Source organism: Leopardus geoffroyi, chromosome A1 (assembly GCF_018350155.1).
Source record: "Leopardus geoffroyi isolate Oge1 chromosome A1, O.geoffroyi_Oge1_pat1.0, whole genome shotgun sequence".
NCBI lineage: Eukaryota > Metazoa > Chordata > Mammalia > Carnivora > Felidae > Leopardus > Leopardus geoffroyi.
In genome coordinates this window covers 172,364,057-172,382,097 of record NC_059326.1, presented here as the reverse complement: position 1 = coordinate 172,382,097, position 18,041 = coordinate 172,364,057, and the positions used below count along the sequence as shown (strand labels likewise).

The following is an 18,041-nucleotide window of genomic DNA, read 5'->3' as shown; positions in this document are numbered from 1 at the left end:
CGGTGGTTTATTGAAGGGCCTGAGGTCACACGGTTGGCTTCTTTCCTTGGTGTATGCTCAGAGCCTCACACCATATACATGGCACATGGTGTGTTGATGGCTGAGTAGGAAATAATCAGGGGACTTCCATGTATTTCTGATTCACACAGAATTAAGTGATTCTTGTGCTCAGAGTTGCTTTCTTTAAATACTTCATGTCAGTTCCATTTGCTAAAACCTCTGACAAGCTCACATCCTAATGCACGTGTCTGGCCTGGGTCTACAGGAGATGACTCAAATACTGGCAAATGAATTATAATCCCAGCATGAAATCGTGAAAGAGATTTTTCTTCCTTTGTAGCCGCATCGAACACCTCAAATCCCAAAATGACCTCCTGACCATAACCCTGGAAGAATGCAAGAGCAACGCTGAGCGCATGAGTATGCTGGTGGGGAAGTATGAATCCAACGCCACGGCGCTGAGGCTGGCCCTGCAGTACAGGTGGGGAAGTGAGGCTGCATAAGGGTGGTGGGGGGCATTTCAACTGAGAAATGCATTTACAGTAACCCGCATAAAAGTAGAAAACAGGCTTTTAGAACATACACAGGGGGTTGGGCCAGCAAATACTAATGTGATATGTATGGAAAATCCATTAGCACTCTTGTGGCAATTAATAAGAGAAATGAGTCTGGTGTTAGAAAACCATTCTGTTAGCATGTTCAACTTAAATATTATTCCGTCCAAGTAATATCACTGAAAATATTTATTTTTGCATTTATATATTCATTTGTTGCTCTTTCCAGTCTTTATTCATGTTTGTGTGTATTTTACATTGTTAAAACCTAGGATATTCTGTTTCTTCGATCTATGGTAGTTCTGTAATGCTGGTCAATAGTCTGCATGCATTTTGAATGACTGTATCCCTACATCAAGCTTACATATTTTATTTACTCATTTCTCTAAAATATGTTTAGATTTTTGTAGGCTTTGGATATTGAAAATAATTTAATACAGATAATATCTTCCTTCTTTTGAATATTTTCCTTGGGATAAAATCCCCAAAGCAGGAATTATAGGTCAAAGTATATGAATATTTTCATAGTTCTTCAGGCATGCTTCCAGTTTTTTCCCAGACAAACAAGTCATTTTAAGTGAATACAATTCATTCATCAACGAGCAAGGGGTATATGAATGTACCACTTTTTTTCAGCCTCATCAGCTTTGGAATTAACTATTTTTAAGAAGATTGTTTTTTTAAGATTGTTTTGGGTGGGGAGAGATTGAGAGAGAGAGAGAGAGAGAGAGGAAATAACCCAAGCAGGCTCCACACTGTCAGTGCAAAGCCCAATGTAGGACTCAAACTCACAAACTGTGAGCTCATGACCTGAGCCGAAACCAAGAGTTGGACACTTAACCAACTGAGCTCCCAGGTGCCCCAGAATTTATTTATTTTTAAGTTACTATTTGTTTACTAACTACAAAGCTATGCATTAGTGTTTTCAGAGGTTATTTTATTAGTGGCACCACTTAGGCATATTTGCCAAGATCCCAGAGTAGTGACTACCCTACTCTTAGCATCCTCTGAAAAGATCAGCATGTTTCAAGAAGCTTTGTTTCTTCAAAAAACAAAATCAAACCAAATCATAGGAGACCACAGCTAAAACACGATCATGCTAGTTTACAGACACACCAAAGCAAACAGACAATCCACCTACGATAACTTTTGAAAGAGGCTGTTCTGTGACAACGGTCTGCCTTTGATCTGTGTGGATAAAGCAGTGTCACCATGTCTCTAACCTGAAAGATGGACTGCCCTTGAAAGGAGGGGCTACCGGCACCCGGAGCTAGTGATGGCTCCTGATCTCTTAGGGAAGGAAGATGAGAGTAGAGAAAATCGAAAAACAGATGGTCTGATGACTAAATGTTGAATAAAGCAACATTTCCCCTGCTTAGCTTAGAGAAGCTAATCAGTTATTTGCTTAGCAGGGAGATTTCTGCACTGCAGGCATCTTATCCAGGACTACTCAGGAGCACATGCTCCACCTCCTGTGCAGGTCCACGTGGGTCACGGGTGGCAGTGTGGAAAGGGTCACTCTTAGAACCTATACCTGGTGTGTTCACTGATGATCAAAAGAAGAGAGATTAATATCTTCCTCTTAGAAATCCAAACTTGTCAGAGATTTTGTGTGATTCAAGGGATAGTTTTACAAGCATCTAATAGAACTTTCTGTGATGATGGACCTGTTCTCTGTGCTGTCCAATATGGTAACTGCTAGCTACATGTGGCTCTTCAACATACGATATATGGCGATTGCAACAGAAGAACTGAATTTTTCATTTTACTTAAATTCTTTTTAATTAGCCACATGTGGCTAGTGGCTCCTGAAGGTTTAGGTCAAATAGTCTTCTTTCTGGGGCTTCCTTCCTCCCTCCCTTCCTTTGTCACTGTTTCTTGTGGCAGTTTCTAGGGTCAGGAAGCTGGGAGTGGTGTAGCTAGGTAGTGTTCCAGCTCAGGGGCTCTTAGGAGGTTCTGCTCAAGCTGCTAGCCAGGGCCTTGTCATCTGAAACCTTAACTGGAGCTGGCGGATCTGCTTCTAAGAAGGCTCATTCACACAGCTGTTGGGTGGAGTCCTCCGTCCTTCACTCACTGTTGGCTGGAAGCTTTAGTTCCTCACCACATGGGTCTCTCCATGGGGCTGCTCGAGAGTCTTCAAGGCATGGCACCTGGCCTTCTCTAGAGAGGGTGAGCCAAGAGAGAAAGTGAACGGAGAGAACAGATGGAAGTCACCATGCTTTTTACTAACGTGATCTTGGAAGTGACATCCCATATCCTCTTAGTCACATAGACCAACTCTGGTACAGTGCAGAAGGGGATAACACAAGGGTGTGGATACCAGCATATGCCATCAGCAGGGGCCATCTTTGAGGCTGGCTACCACAGGCATATTACATTTCCTTTTTTGCTGATCATCAAAGAGGCAATGAACTTAACTCTCACTTTTATTGCTACTCTTGTATTTTTCTAGATGCTAGTTTAAAGTAAAAGTTTAAGTGAAGTAAAAAGGGAAGGAGGGGCAACATAGCAAAGCACGCCCTTGGCTTTGTGCAGGAATATTTGTGGATATTTTCTTGCTTACGTGGACAGCAGTGCTGAGATGCAGGTCCGGAGCCACTTTGCCCAGGGGGACAGTGCTGCACTGAAGAGGCTCGCTGTCCTCTGCCAGAGTTGAGGACACTGTGTGCTTCTGTTTCAGTGAGCAGTGCATAGAAGCCTATGAACTCCTCCTGGCACTGGCTGAGAGTGAGCAGAGCCTTATCCTGGGGCAGTTCCGGGCAGCCGGCGTGGGGTCCTCTCCTGGTAAGTGTGTCTCCCTCCCTTTTCCTTCTTGTCCCCCGCCTCTTCTGCTCTGTGGTGCCCTCATTTTGCTGTTGGCATTGGAACACCTCCCAACAACATGAAATTCGCTTGTCAAGTGTGTTTTTCGTTTTTTCCTCATGACTGAGTGAGTAAATTGTTTATGTTGAATGCAGCAAGAACTGGAGTGGAAACAGAATTACAGACAAGTTAAAACAAACAGGCCCTCTTAGGAAACATACTCTCCCGGGCCAACAGGAGGACCAGATGGAGCAGGAGGCCCACAGTTTGTGATGAAAGGGACCAACTTTCCCGCAGCCTCTCTGTGATGCTGATTGTTAAGGGTCCCTTTGCTGCCCTCGTGGCCTTTGCTGTGACTCACTGCTCTGTTGGCTGTGCTTTTCCCCCAGGTTTGTTCTTTTGGGTAGTTTTGAGGCATGGGTCCCCCCTACCTCGTCTCCAGGTGCCTTGTGAACAGAGAGGAAATGGTTTCACACCCTGCCGTCTGCTTCAGAGGCTATCCCTGGAGTCCAGCCCTGTGGGGGAGCGGAGGTGTCTGCTGACCCACTCACCTCCCCCACCCTGGGGTCATGTCATGTGTCTTATTGGCCCAATCTGTCCCTCTAGAGCTGCAGTACCCCCCACGAGTACCCGTCACTTTTGAGTCACTGGAAGGGATATATAATTGAAAAAGGCACAAATGTGGCATTCTGGTTAGCAACCTTTGCTAAAACTTGGCCCATGATCATGGCTCTGGGCCTTGGATTAATGTGAGGAGGACACAGTAGAAATAGTGCTTGAAAGGAAAGAGAGATCAAGGGAGAACGTTGCCGTATTTCAGCACTGAGGCTTGGACGTTACCTCAGCCTGCACTTTATAGCAGGAGCTTCTTGGGAGAAGCAACAGCAGGTAACCAGAACACTGTATATGGCAGAGCCAAACTGGGTGGTGTGGGTGAGCCGGGAGTCCTCGGCCATGGGAACCAGGCCATTGGTCAAGGACCCGCTTCTGGGCAAGGGCTGGGAGCCTCCAGGAGGGCCTTCCTTCCAGGATACACCTGGCAAAGAAGGTCGACTTCATGGCACCTCCCAAGTGCATCCCCACCCCGACCCTGACATTCTCACCAGCTCCTCCCCCTCGCCTGGAGTCTACCATTCACACTGAATACTCACAAGTTTTTTCCCCTTCAGTTTTGACCTGTCCAGGAATCTGCCCCAAATCTGAAGGAAAGGAAGTATCCTGGGCATTAATTTCCTGCTCTATATCCAAGTTACCAGGCAAGGGAGCATTTGTATGGGTGGCCACCCTCCTTTCCTCTTTCTGCTTTTTATTTTTATTTTTATATATTTTTTTGTAGTATTAACATCCCAGCCCAGAAGTAGAAACTCTGCCAGCATTTCCATTAGAAACCTCATTTTTCAGGATCTTTTCACTAGACCATAAAACTTTATACCTCATATTAAACTGATCCTAAAATGATCTTGGCCTGCTGTCAAATTTTTTTTTTTAATATATGTATTAAGGAAAATGATCAATTAACGGGAAAAAAATCAATCCTCTTAGTTCCAGTTTGTATCATCAGAGGTTGTCTTAAACCATCCTGTCCTGGAAAGGTACCTTTTATTAGGCTTGTGTCTACTTGGCACAGTTACTGGGTAAGAGCTGGAAGGGCTTATACAAATCTGCATTTAAAATACTTAAAATCAATAATGAAATGCTTTGTATTAACATAATCCTGGGTAGCTCATGATATATTTATAAAATGAGCCAGTCAGTAATATTATGCCTACTTTAGAACAGAATTCAAAGAATAGTCAATTGGTGAGATGTATGGAAAATATCTCGTTTGTGGAAGGAAGTAAGGTATGAATTTTGTCCGAGAAATGGCCAGAGGGAAGCTGGCCTGGTAAGCTTAGCCCTACAGGATGTATACACCCACACTTCTTCCCCACTCTCCATAAAGCTGTGAGTTGGCTTATCATGAGCAGTTCCCTATTAAACCTCCCTTACACTCTGCTGTTGGCAGCCATTGACCTGCATTTTGCTCTAGCGGGCCCTATAGTTGCACAGCAGAGCACGTACTGACATTTACCCACAGTACCAGTCACTGGTTCTTTTCTGTTTCTTTTTTTTTTTTTTTTTTAAGTTTATTTATTTTAGAGAGAGAGAAAGAGAGACCATGTGCATGTGCATGAAGGGGAGGGGGAGAGGGAGAGAGAGAATCTCAAGCAGGCTGGCTCCAGGCTCAGCACAGATTCCAACATGGGGCTCGATCCCACGAACTGTGAGATCATGACCTGAACCGAAATCAAGAGTTGGGTGCTTAACCGATGAGCCACCCAGGTGCCCCTTTTCTGGTTTGTGTTGACTACACAGGCATTCATTACATTCATTCTAGATGATTTAGACCAATGGTTTTCAAACTATACCCTGGGAAGCTGAAAGAGTGTCTTTGGGCCTCAGCAGTGGGCTTGGAGTGGGGGAAACTGAATGTATGACCTCCACCCTCGCCCACTTCAACTGTTTTGTTTTGTTTACTATTTTTACCATTTTTGTATCTTAGGCTTTGGTATATAATTTCACTGGAAAATATTTGGAAGACTAGGGATCTAGGCTGCAGAGGTAGCAAACTGGTAACCTGTGTGGCCAGTATGGTTTCTAAAACACAACAAGAATGTGTCCGTTTTAGGCAGGGAATTTGCTGTCTAGCTCTGTGTTGGTGCCCACCACTCTTGAGGTCTTGCTCCAGCGCAGCTACCTGGCTCATGGAGGCATTTGGGCTCGCCACTGACAGTGCCCAAGCTGAGAGAAAAAGGGATAACACTGGTACAGAAAATACACTGCCAAGCTGAAGTTCTCATTTTAACTATTAGGTTTGTTTCTCTAGCCTACACGAAGCTCTGAGCAAAGTTCTGGATGTGTGGAGGAGACAGTTGGGCCTCATTCACAGGGAAGTGCTGACACAGGAAAGAATGGCCTAGTGGTAGATTGAAACTGAGTGGGAGATGTCAGGAGCCTGGATAATTAGAAAATCATAGCATGTTAGAGCTCGAGACAGACCTCAGAGATCACACTGACCAACTCTTCATCAGTGAGGACAGTAGAGCCCAGAGCAGAGACATGCCATGCTAAGTACAGTTTCTAAGTGATGGAGCCCGGCCCAGCATGTGGATCTCTTCATTGGCCATCCACTGCTAGTTTCTCTCCAGCAGGCCACCTCTGCCCTGAGGAACTGAGAACTGATGATCCAAGCTCACTCCCAGACTTGGCTCGTGTGGACCTGGTTGACTAATCCTTTGGCTTCTTTGCGACATAGGAGACCAGTCAGGGGATGACAACATCACTCAGATGCTCCAGCGCGCTCACGACTGCCGGAAGACAGCTGAGAATGCTGCCAAGGCCCTGCTCATGAAGCTGGACGGCAGCTGCGGGGGCGCTTTTGCCGTGGCCGGCTGCAGCGCTCAGCCCTGGGAGAGCCTCTCCTCCAACAGCCACACCAGGTAATTTGCAGCCCTTCTGCCACAAAAGGGCCGTGTGTCCACGTGTGGTCTGCTCTCTAGGCTTGACGTGCGGTGACCCAGCTCTCAGAGATGGTAAGGTTTGGGTGAGGGCGGAATTGTCCCCCTGCTTGCAGCCTGCCTCATCTGGGGGTCAGTGACTCAACACAGAAGGGCTGGAAAGGGCCTTCTCTGTGGCCAGCGTGGGAACCACAGCCCAGAGAGAAGGGGAGAGTTGCTTGAGAAAGTGTCACCTGAAGATGGAACCTGAACCTACCTTTCTGTCTGGTTCCCTCTCTCCCATTTTGTTCCGTTTCCATTTCTTCATAGTTCTTGATTTCCAAGAGTATTTGGGGGTAGCTTAAGGCCCATTTGCTGCAAGTAGTTCCTAAGCACCCACGACTCACACTGCGTCCTGTTTCTAGGCTCCATTCTCTCCCCACCTCCCCTTGGGCTTCTGCCCTTTATAAGCTCTTCTTGGGCAATAGCCTCCTCTTTTCCCATCTCTTTGCTTCCCAGAGTGATACCATATTCACAGCAGGTACTTAGCAGACGCCCAGTCATGAACCTGAGTTCAAGTTCAGTGTCTGTGAATCAAGAACTGAACTGGGTACATGAAAAACAAGGGGAGGAAAGTAGTGAAGACCTTGCTAAGCATAATTTGCTGAAGCCATTGAATTTTTTGGAGGCGGGTAGAGGATCAGAATGAAGCCTTTTCTAGTGATCTTCTCATTTCTTACCACAGAAGCACATGAATGCCTTCCCTTTATATATCAGTTCTCCATCTAGAAAGTACTTTGTTAGAGATTCTCATGTGGTAGCCAAATCATAAAAGACAGGACGGGCAACTTACCCACTCACACAGGTGAGAAAGCCTTGGCTCAGAGATCTCTAAGTGACTTGCCTAGATAAGGTCTCAGGGCTGATAGAGGGAAGTCAGGACTGGGACCCAGGACTTTGGCATCAAGCGCATTATTCTTTCCACTATACCAGGTTGAATATCATGACATTAAAAAACAGTGTCTACTTGCAAATTAAGTGACAAGAACCACATAAGGGTGGATCGAATCTCAAGCACCAAAGGAGAAATACTGATGTTTTCTTGGTGCCTGAAAGCAATTTAATGTCCCCATCTCCCTTCCCACTGGCAGGACCCAGCCATCTGTCTAAGTGCATCTTTTTTTTTTTTTTTTTTTAATTTTTTTTTAATGCTTATTTATTTTTGAGAGAGAGGGAGACAGAGCGAGCATGAGCAGGGGAGAGGTGGAGAGGGAGACACAGAATCTGAAGCAGGCTCCAGGCTCCAACTGTCAGCACAGAGCCTGACACAGGGCTTGAACACACAAACCGTGAGATCATGACCTGAGCCAAAGTCGGACGCTTAACTGACTGAGCCACCCAGGTGCCCCTGTCTAAGTGCACCTATCTACCTGTCCCAGACCTGGTGCCTTAGGAGAGGGGACATTTCCAACAACGTAGCCGTCCAGGTGCTCACAAACTCAAGGGAATTATTTCCTTGTGACTCCAGCACCAACTGTCTTATTCCATGAAACACAGATCATAATTTATTTTTTTTCTTAAAACCACATTCTTCAGTTTTAATACAGCAAGCAGATGCTCTTCTTAATGACTTTTCCAGATGTGTATGATCTATAATTTCTGTCATTTAGAGTAGAAACGTAGACCTCGTGTTGTCAGCAACATTGTTGAATTAGTGAACATAGAAGTAAGTTGACAGGGAATATATGCTATTTCAGTAGCTTATAAGGGATGTGTTCTGGATCTTTTGCTCACACCTCCCCATCCCCAGAATAACTTTGTTTTCATCCAAATCAGGGATACATTTGGAGTCAGTCAAAAGTAAGAACTCTAACCATCTATTTAGTGGAGATCCTGGTTATGAACATTTGTTAGAAATACTTTAATGTATAGATGAGCCTTGATTCTAAGACAGTTTTCTTAGATAAATTTAATTTTTGATGCTATAGTAACTCAGGTTGAGATCAATTCAGGACATGGCCTTTATTTTTAAGGATGACTTCATGAAAGAATGGCCCTTGAACTAATTTCAGTCTCAAATAGGTCTATCAAAATACAGAGGACTTTAGTTCAGATTTCACTCTATTGTCTTTCTTAAAAATTCACTTCCACACTCCGCCCCCTCCCCCCCCCCCCCTTTTCAGAACAGCCAGGGTGGGTACAAAGAACCACACACAGGCCATTTGTGTGGCACACCACATTCTGTGGTCGTGACACAACCAGACGGCTTTATACTAAATGCGAGCTCCGAGAAAAAGTCCCAAACCACCAACCCTTTTTATAATTACAGTGATTAATTCTGTGTGTACATCTTGCTGTTCCAGCTCAGACATTCCCCCCTGTTGAGTTTATGGGAGAAAGAAAGCTAGTTGTCCTCTTTCCTCCCACTATAACCAACTGGCACAGAGCATTCTACTCAGTGTCAGCTCTTCTTCAAGGTCTCAGGAAAGGAATGCTAAGTGTCAGGCTCCCAGATGCCTTGCTGGCAGTGGGCAAATAGCTCCTGATGGCAGGAGGGTCATGGTTTGGGAAAGGAGCAGAAGAAGAGTGGTTACCAGCAAGGAGAATAAAAATGGTAGCCAGCCTCTCAGTTGACTGTTGGCAGGAGCCCAGAGACACTGCTCTTTTACTTTTGAAAAATATGGCCATATCATAGCTTTGTCAGGAGTTGTAATTGTCTCCGTGGACTGAGTAGCTAAGTAATGTTGATTTCCTGGATACCTTTATCAGCTTCTCACGACAGAGGGGCCAGTGGACTAGTTGAAGTGGGAACAGGGAATCCTTAATCAAGCCCACCCTTTCTGTCAAGCATCACGATATCACTTCATTCCATGGATGCACAATCATTGATCTAAATCTACGAAAGGACATGTGGCCAAGAAGGAGGAAGCCTCAGCAAATCTGCACTCACAGAGACTAGAGCTAAGTCCTTTTTGTCCCGCTGTCAGGTGGAGATCATGATGAACCATGGGAGATCCGTGACTGTAACCTTGCGGTGAGCTGCTGGGCACCTTCTGGGAGTCAGGGTCCCATCAGACTGACCACTCACCCCCAAATTGGAATAAGGGCAGTGGAGCTCACGATGCCCTGCTTTCACCTTCTAATCCAGACATGGGGGCTCAATCCCACGACGCTGAGATCATGACCGAGCTGAAATCAAGGGTCAGATGCTCAATCCACTGACCCACCAGGCGCCCTGAGTTAGGATTGTATTTAGGTGTCTTTAGTCCTTTGTGACATGTGACAAAGAATTGCCAGAGAGGGAGGGGAGTACCACAACACGACACTAAAAGATGCAGGCAGGTGGCAAAGCCTACCTTCAGCTTGGAAGAATGGGGCCACTTAGGAGTGGTTGACGTGGCCAAATGTCACCTGGCCTTGACCACCTCCTCCAAATAAATCTAAAATGCTAAGCAAAACAGAAGGCCAGCCTGATGGCTTTTTCCTTCTGAAAATGAGTTGTCCCTTGGTGGAAATGAGATCTTAATTTAGGGTTCCAGGTTAAGCATTGATTGATAAAAACTTAGAGGAAAAATCCCTCTCTGGTTTTTGTGGCAAAGAAGTGAAATGCCATTCTAGCATTTAGCCAAGACAAGACGAGGCTGAAGAAAAAATGGATTTTTCTCCTAAACAGGATAGGGGGTTGTCTTGAGGACGAGGCTGGGACATGAAGGAGGGGGACCGAAGAGAGGTATTTGAAATCCATGACTACTTGACCAAACCTGAGTCTGTGTCCCATTGTGCAGGGCAGGCAGAATGGTGGGGTGTCCCAGGCCGCCAGCGTGCACCCCGCTGGCTGTAGATTGCTGGCAAGTCATAGCCGTGGAGTGAAGCCAGCAGGAGGGGGCTCCAGCAGAACATCCCGGAAAGGAGAAACCCATGTGACCTGCCCCAGCTTATTGGAAAACCAGAGCAGAATGCAAAGATGTGCTGCTCAGCCATTCTGGGGTGGGCTGGGGCTCCCCACCTGCAGCCCTCCCCACAATCCCTCTCAGAGAACAGGCCTCCCATCCTGGAGACGGGGAGTAGCCAGCCTATGTGGACAGTGATTCATTCCCCCTTGACAGCCGAGACCATCCAGCATTTCAAGCTGGGAGAGCTAATGGATGACCTAACCCGGGCCCAGCAGCCAGCGGCGGGCCCCCGGGAGACCGGCAGTGCCTTTGTCTGCAGGAGGCAGAGGAGAGGCCAGCGGCTTCCCTGCCTTTTACACTTGTCATGATCATATTCTGCACTGGAACATTAGGGCACAAAGCAGAATTGTAATTAACCCTGGTCCGCTCCCCCCTGGCTTCCCAGAAGGGAGAGAGGGAGGCCAGAGGGGCTGTGGGGATAAGGTGCTTATCTGGAAATCAAACTTTATCCCGGTAAGAGCATTTTAGAGTGCTGAGCTTCCCAGAAGGGTAGATCTGTGGAGGGGTCTTTTTTCTTCTTTTCTGAAAATTATACCCATGGTAGAGACAGTGAAATAAAGGCCCTCCCTACCTGGCCTAGTATCAGGCCCCAGACACCCCTAAGGGGTGTTCAAGGGTTCAAGGAGACCCCTAAGCCTGTCAGTCCTGCCCACTCACATTGGTGTTTCCTAGACAGTTTTAGGTGGTTTCTCAAGTTTGGTCAAGCACTTGCTGCATTGCTTCTTCCTCAGCTGAAGTATTCTGCCTGACTTGCTAGGTAGCTAGAGGGAGCCCCTAAGTCTGTGTAGGGAGGTGCCAGATGTTGGCACAGCTGTCTCTCCTCCTCCAGAAGGAGTGCTACACTAGCTGGCCCTGCCTGCTTCAGGACCCACTGTCTCCTTTCCAACAACCTGGTGATGTGGGAGCTATTCGTATCCCCACATTACTGCAGCCCAGGAAGGATGGGTCATTTCATCTGGGCCATAAAGCTAGGCAGTGTCAGAGGAGGCACAGTTACTCAGGTCTGTCTGATACCAGAGATCCCATAATCCCTGGCACCGGCCAGATCAGCCCAAGAGTGTAGTGGCCTCTCCCTAGAGAATTTCGGAAGGGTCCCGTTACCTCGTAGGCTACTGTGCAAATGCCTACTTACCCTATGGGGTAGACCAGTTGTTCTCAAATCTAGCTGTGCCTCAGGATGATGAGAGGGTACATGAAAATACAGATTGCTGGGTTCTGCTCCTTCCCCATCTAGAGGTCTTGGGAGTGGAGCTGGGAATGTGCATTCCTAACAACTTCCTAGGCGAGGCTGCTCCAGCTAGACCAGCAACTACTCTTTGACAACCACTGGGGTACGCCAGTCCTGCTAAATGGAAAACCTGCCAAAGTAGTATCATTTCAGTGCCTGCAGGCTAATTACAGAACTCTAGCTTCTAGTTCTCTTTGAATTTTGAAAATTCTTTTTTAAGTGAAAGATAACAAACGTTACCTCAAGTCTAAGGGTTCTAGTGCTAAAAAAGTAGGCCAAAGACAATATGACAAAAAAGTCATCTGGGTGGTAGGCACATGGGTGTTGGCGAATCTCTGTGTTTTTCTGTGTGTTTAAAATTTTTCAAAATAAGTGTTAACGTAAGGAAGGACGAGGGTTGTAAAGTGAACCTCTGGTCCAGAGCCCCATTCTTCACGGGAAAGGATCTCATACCTGAAGCCTCCCCCCGAGTCACTGGAGGAGAAGCGTTGATGTTTCCCAGCGCCGCGCTGTCCAAACATGCCGCACCTGCAAACACACTCAGCCCCGTGGAATGCTTTGAGAACAATGCCACCACTTCAGTTTGCTTATTTGTCTGTGGGACATTTGGATGTCTGTCCCTCCGTGTCCATGTTGAGGTGAGCCCTGAGCCCTACTTGAATGGTTTTGTTCCAGGCGTGCCTGCCCCCACCCCTTCTGGCTCAGGGAGGCAGTTCTTTACTGGAGAAGGCTGAGATGCTGAGGGAGGCTGTTTCCTCCCTTAGAAGGAGGAAGGCTGTTTCCTCTCTTAGAAAAGTCCCTCTCCGGGGCGCCTGGGTGGCGCAGTCGGTTAAGCGTCCGACTTCAGCCAGGTCACGATCTCGCGGTCCGTGAGTTCGAGCCCCGCGTCGGGCTCTGGGCTGATGGCTCAGAGCCTGGAGTCTGTTTCCGATTCTGTGTCTCCCTCTCTCTCTGCCCCTCCCCCGTTCATGCTCTGTCTCTCTCTGTCCCAAAAATAAATAAACGTTGAAAAAAAAAAATTAAAAAAAAAAAGAAAAGTCCCTCTCCTTCAGAAGTCCCACCGGCCTCCCCAGCGCCCTCTGCTGGGCGTACTGTTAGCTTGTTCCCTTCTCTTGAGCTGCTTCATTTCTTAGGGAAATTGTCCCTCAAGTGTTCCAGCCAGAGGGTGTTCCTTCCTCTCCCTTCTCATCCTTTTTAAAATGCAGGTTGAGGGGCGCCTGGGTGGCTCAGTTGGTTAAGCATCCGACTTCGGCTCAGGTCATGATCTCGCGGTCCATGAGTTCAATCCCCGCATCAGGCTCTGTGCTGACAGCTCAGAGCCTGGAGCCTGTTTCAAATTCTGTGTCTCCCTCTCTCTCTGACCCTCCCCCATTCATGCTGTCTCTCCCTTTCATGCTGTCTCTCCCTCTCATGCTCTCAAAAATAAATAAACGTTAAATAAATAAATAAATAAATAAATAAATAAATAAATAAATAAAAAAAAATGCAGGTTGAGGGTGCCTAGATGGCTCAATCAGTCGAGCATCTGACTTTGGATTTCAGCTCAGGTCATGATCTCATGGTTTGTGAGTTCGCCCAACATCGGTCTCCGTGCTGACAGTGTGGAGCCTGCTTGGGATTCTCTTTCTCTCTGCTCCTCCCCCACTCATGCTGTCTCTGTCACTCTCATAATAAATAAATTAAAATAAAATACAGCTTGAGAAAACAAAGTAGTGGTGATTGATAATAACAATTTTATCCTCCTTTCTGCCTTCCCAGCGTCCACCATCTCTTCCCGAGGTTGTTGCAATAGCCCAGAATGGGTTTCCCTACCTCTCCCCTTGCTTCCCAGCATCTCCCCTCAGCACAGTGGCCAAAGGGAACCTATTAAGATGTAAGGCAGATCATATCACCCCTGTTACAAACCCTCAATGGCTTCCATTCTAATTCTGGAGAAAAAACCTGATAAAACCTGACATGACCTGGCATCCTGCCACCTCCCCTACATAACTCTCCTCTCTGACCAGTTCTCTTCCTCCCTCTCCCTTAGCTGTCTGTGACTCAGCCACAGTCTAATTCTTGATGGCCACACCCACTGCCTCAGGGCCTTTGCATTCAGTGTGTCCTCTGCTTAGATCACTCTTCCTCCAGAAATCCACACAGTTGCCCTTCCCACCTCCATGAGGTCTGCTTTATGTAATTTTATCATGCAGGCCCTCCCTATAACCCTGTTGCAAAGAATAATTCCATCTTCTCTTTGTGCTACCCATAACTGCTTCCTTTTTCTCCATGGTACTGCTCACTGTCTGATATACTGCTTATTTTACTTGTTTGTCTCCCCTATTAGAAAATGAGTTCTATGAGAGCACAGATTTTTCTAGGGCCTAGAAGAGTACCCCATAGTGGTACTCCAGTATTATTTAAATGAACGATAGCTACATTTGTCGAGTGCTTACCATGTGCTAGGCACTGTTCCAAACACTTTACCTTTTATAGCTGGGGAGATAGGCACAGAGAGGTTGAGTCAGGCTACCGGTAAATCTACAAAGTGTAGAAGATGCTTGGGTCACAGGTAAAGGTAGCACCTCTGAATTAGGTTCTCCAGAGAAACAGGACCAATAGGGATAGGGTGGGGGTATGTCAATATATGATTAGAATGACTGACTAATTTTAAGGTATGGGCTCATATGATTATGGGGGCTGGCAAGTAGTAAATCTTTAGGACAGGCAGACTGGCTGGAGACCCAAGGAAGACTTGATGTGGCAGTCTTGAATCTGAAGGCTGTCTGGAGGCAGAATTTCTTCTTTTTGGGGCGGGGGGATATTGGGTCTTTTCTCTGAAGACCTTCAACTGATTTGACAAGACTCACCTACATCATGGAAGGTAGTCTGCTTTACTCAAAGTCTGATTTAAATGTTAATCACATCTAAAAATACCTTCACAGTTACATTTAGATGGGTGTTTGGCCAAGCAACTGGGTACTGTAGCCCAGCCCAGTTGCCACACGAAATTAACTGTTGCAGCCTATGAGGAGGAGGTGTTGTATGTTGATCAGGCTGATCTTGCTCCCTTCATCTATGAGATACATCCTACCTGTCCTGATGGGCTGAAGAGAGTGGGGGGTGGGGGGAGCAATCCCAGAGTCTGTGGTCCTCAGGAGCTTCCAATCCCAGCAGGAGTTCTCTGACTTGAAGATCACCCAAGCCCTAGGGGGTTCTCTTCCTCCTGTGCACGGCCAGCTGAGTCGGGGAGCTCGAGCTTATCACCTCTCCTCACCTTTGTCTCCGCAGAAGCCTAGTCTTCTATAATGTGTCTAGATATGTGTCAATCCCATAAGAGTGGAATGGGCCTTGGTCACACCTAGGTTATAGAGCAATTGCATCTGCTGAGTTGGGATCCCAGGCCTGTTACCCCTGTTCTAGGCTGAGGTGAGGAGGGCAGGCCTGGGCCTACGGCAGCCAGCAGCCCGTGGAGACCGCTCCTTGTTCCTGGCACAGCTTCTACAAATGCGAGCTGTGTGAATGCTGGCCTGAGGCATGCGAAGACGGTGGTCCAAGTCCGGTGTCTGGCCTCATGACCGAGCAAGCCACCTAATATCTCTGAGCCTCAGTCACCAAATTGGTAACAACAGATGATAATGCCAAATTGGCCTGTTTTGATGATAGTTAAATGGGCCTCTGCCTGTTTGTCTGCCATTGTGCTAAGGCCAGAGCCACGAGGACTGCATCAAGTGTAGGTAAGTCTAGTGTAGATCCAGAGAAACTGTAGGTCCACACTGGCCTCAATGCTTGAGGACTGACAGGGTGCAGAGGGCCTCATTCTGAGCCAGTGAGGGCAGCCTGCCCACTGCCAGAAAAAGCAAGAGCCCTCTCTAAGAGCCAGAGCCTGAGTTTTCCTATGATGCTTGTTCCTGCATGGTGGTCTGGGTCCCACACAAACCTTCATGGGCCACCATGTTCTCAGGGTTCATCCTAAGTGCTCCTCAGATCTGGCAGCCATCACCGTTCAGCACGAGCATCCAAGGGCCACTTGGATGGGCCTGAGTCCCTGTGGTGGATGCTATACTCAGCCATGATGCAGGAGGAATGGCAGGGAGGCCAGGGGCATCCTGCTTTTCTAAGTTGTCACAGTAACAGCACACACACGTAGGGGTTTGTTTCACGGTACAGCACTCCCCTTTCTCTACCACACCTTCCACTGCCACCCCGAGGGGATTGCTTTCAAAGTCCTGGACGTGTGTTTGCGCAAGTGAGTATGTGCACACACGCATGTCTATAGATCACACCATAGGCATTTTGTTCTCCAGCTTTGTTCCTTAACATCTCTCCTTTTTAGGTCCTGTCCACACATACACCGATTTTTTTTATTATATACTACTTTTCATCCTATTTCTCCACTTAAAATATTTCTACCATTGTCATAATTATTACTGTAATGTCCACATCACTTACGGCCTTTTGGAATGTACCATAACTAACTACACCCTCTATGCCATGAAATATCTTTGGGTGTATCTTGTTGCTTCTGTGGGATTATTTCCTCAGAATTCATTTTTAGGGTCCACATGTTGTGTTAAAGGGGGTAAGCATTTCTGTTACTCTTCAGACTTATTTCTCTCTTAAAAAGTTGTATCAATTTACCATGCCATGAAGAATGCTTTTTTTTTCTTTTTTGGAGGTGCAGGGAGATTACCATTTAAACACCATTGGAGAGATGGGTATGGCGAAGAGTCAGGAAAAAGACCTGTTCACAGTGGCTGGGGAATGTGACGGGTTTTCTCTGTCTCCTCAGCACAACCAGCTCCACAGCCAGTAGCTGCGACACGGAGTTCACTAAAGAAGATGAGCAAAGGCTGAAGGATTACATCCAGCAGCTCAAGAATGACAGGGCCGCAGTCAAGCTGACCATGCTGGAGCTGGAGAGCATCCACATCGATCCCCTCAGCTATGATGTTAAGCCCCGGGGGGACAGCCAACGGCTGGATCTGGAAAATGCCGTGCTAATGCAGGAACTGATGGCCATGAAGGTACCGTGGGGGTGGGGCCCCCTGGAACCCTGTGCCCATTTGCTTCCATGTCATCAGAAGGAGACAGGAAAAGGCCCTCTGAAAGCAGGTCCACGATGATGATATATGAACCCCGTCTAGGTTCAGTCACCTCCCTCTGGAGGACAGCCAGAGCCTCATTTGTAGGCAGGAATAGTGTCAGTGTGCCTGGGGTCACTTGAGCTGGATATGTCCCTAGAGGGGTCAGCTGAACTCAGGAGAATGCCTAGGGGTGTCCCAGCTCAACTTTGGAACACCTCATTCTCCCAAGAGAAGCCAGATGAGATCCCTCCAGGTTGGCCTATGTCCACATAAAAGGACCCCTAATCTCCAGAAGCTTATGGTGCTTCTTGGGTTGAGGCTGATGTTAATGTGGAGTGGGGGAGAGGATAGGGCAAGGGCAGGTGCATAACTTGGACCAGAGCCCCAGTTTCCTGACGCCCTTGTCCCTTTGGTGCCATGTGTAGCCTGCTTGCATCATTCTGCTCTCTGGTGAAGTTTCCCAGCGCTGTTCAGGTCAGTGCTTCTGACAAGATCTTGGGCTGTTTGCCCAGCTGGCTGAGTTATCTGCTGGCATCTTTAGAGCAGGGGGAGCTTTCTTGGAAAGCTGGTGCCCCTCATTGAGAAGTGGTTAAACTGCCATCCCTTCAGCAGCACACACTTTGCATGTTTCCAGCCAGGGGTGCCAAGCACTTGGCCTTACTCTCCTGAGTGCTTTCTCTGAAGACTGCTGTGGTGCGGGAAGACTGTATCTGGTGTCTGTTCCCAATTCAGGCCAAGAGTTTGCAAACCCTTGGAATTTCCAGAGTGTCTTTGTTATGCTAAGGAGGCAGGCCCCCTGGAAGCTGCAATACCAGGGCTGTCCCTGGAAGGATCTAGCATGTGATTATAGAGTTGGGACTTCCAGCCCCTTGACCCCCGGTGAGGGTAGGGAGTGCTGCAGATTGAGTTCCACTGAGTGGCCTGCAATTTCATCAATTGTGCCTAGTCCTGAAACCCCAGTG

General features: G+C 47.3%; 1 protein-coding gene across 3 annotated transcripts in view; it reads left to right on the top strand.

The window, feature by feature from the left end:
• The window catches only part of MCC (MCC regulator of WNT signaling pathway), a 437,412-nt gene that overhangs the window by 392,450 nt on the left and 26,921 nt on the right, over positions 1–18,041 (top strand). For all 3 annotated transcript variants that reach the window (XM_045446793.1, XM_045446803.1, XM_045446809.1), the window contains 4 exons: positions 341–481; positions 3,235–3,338; positions 6,652–6,835; positions 16,785–17,019. In XM_045446793.1, the coding sequence (XP_045302749.1) occupies positions 341–481; positions 3,235–3,338; positions 6,652–6,835; positions 16,785–17,019 (664 nt within the window). The remainder of the gene's footprint in view (positions 1–340; positions 482–3,234; positions 3,339–6,651; positions 6,836–16,784; positions 17,020–18,041) is intronic.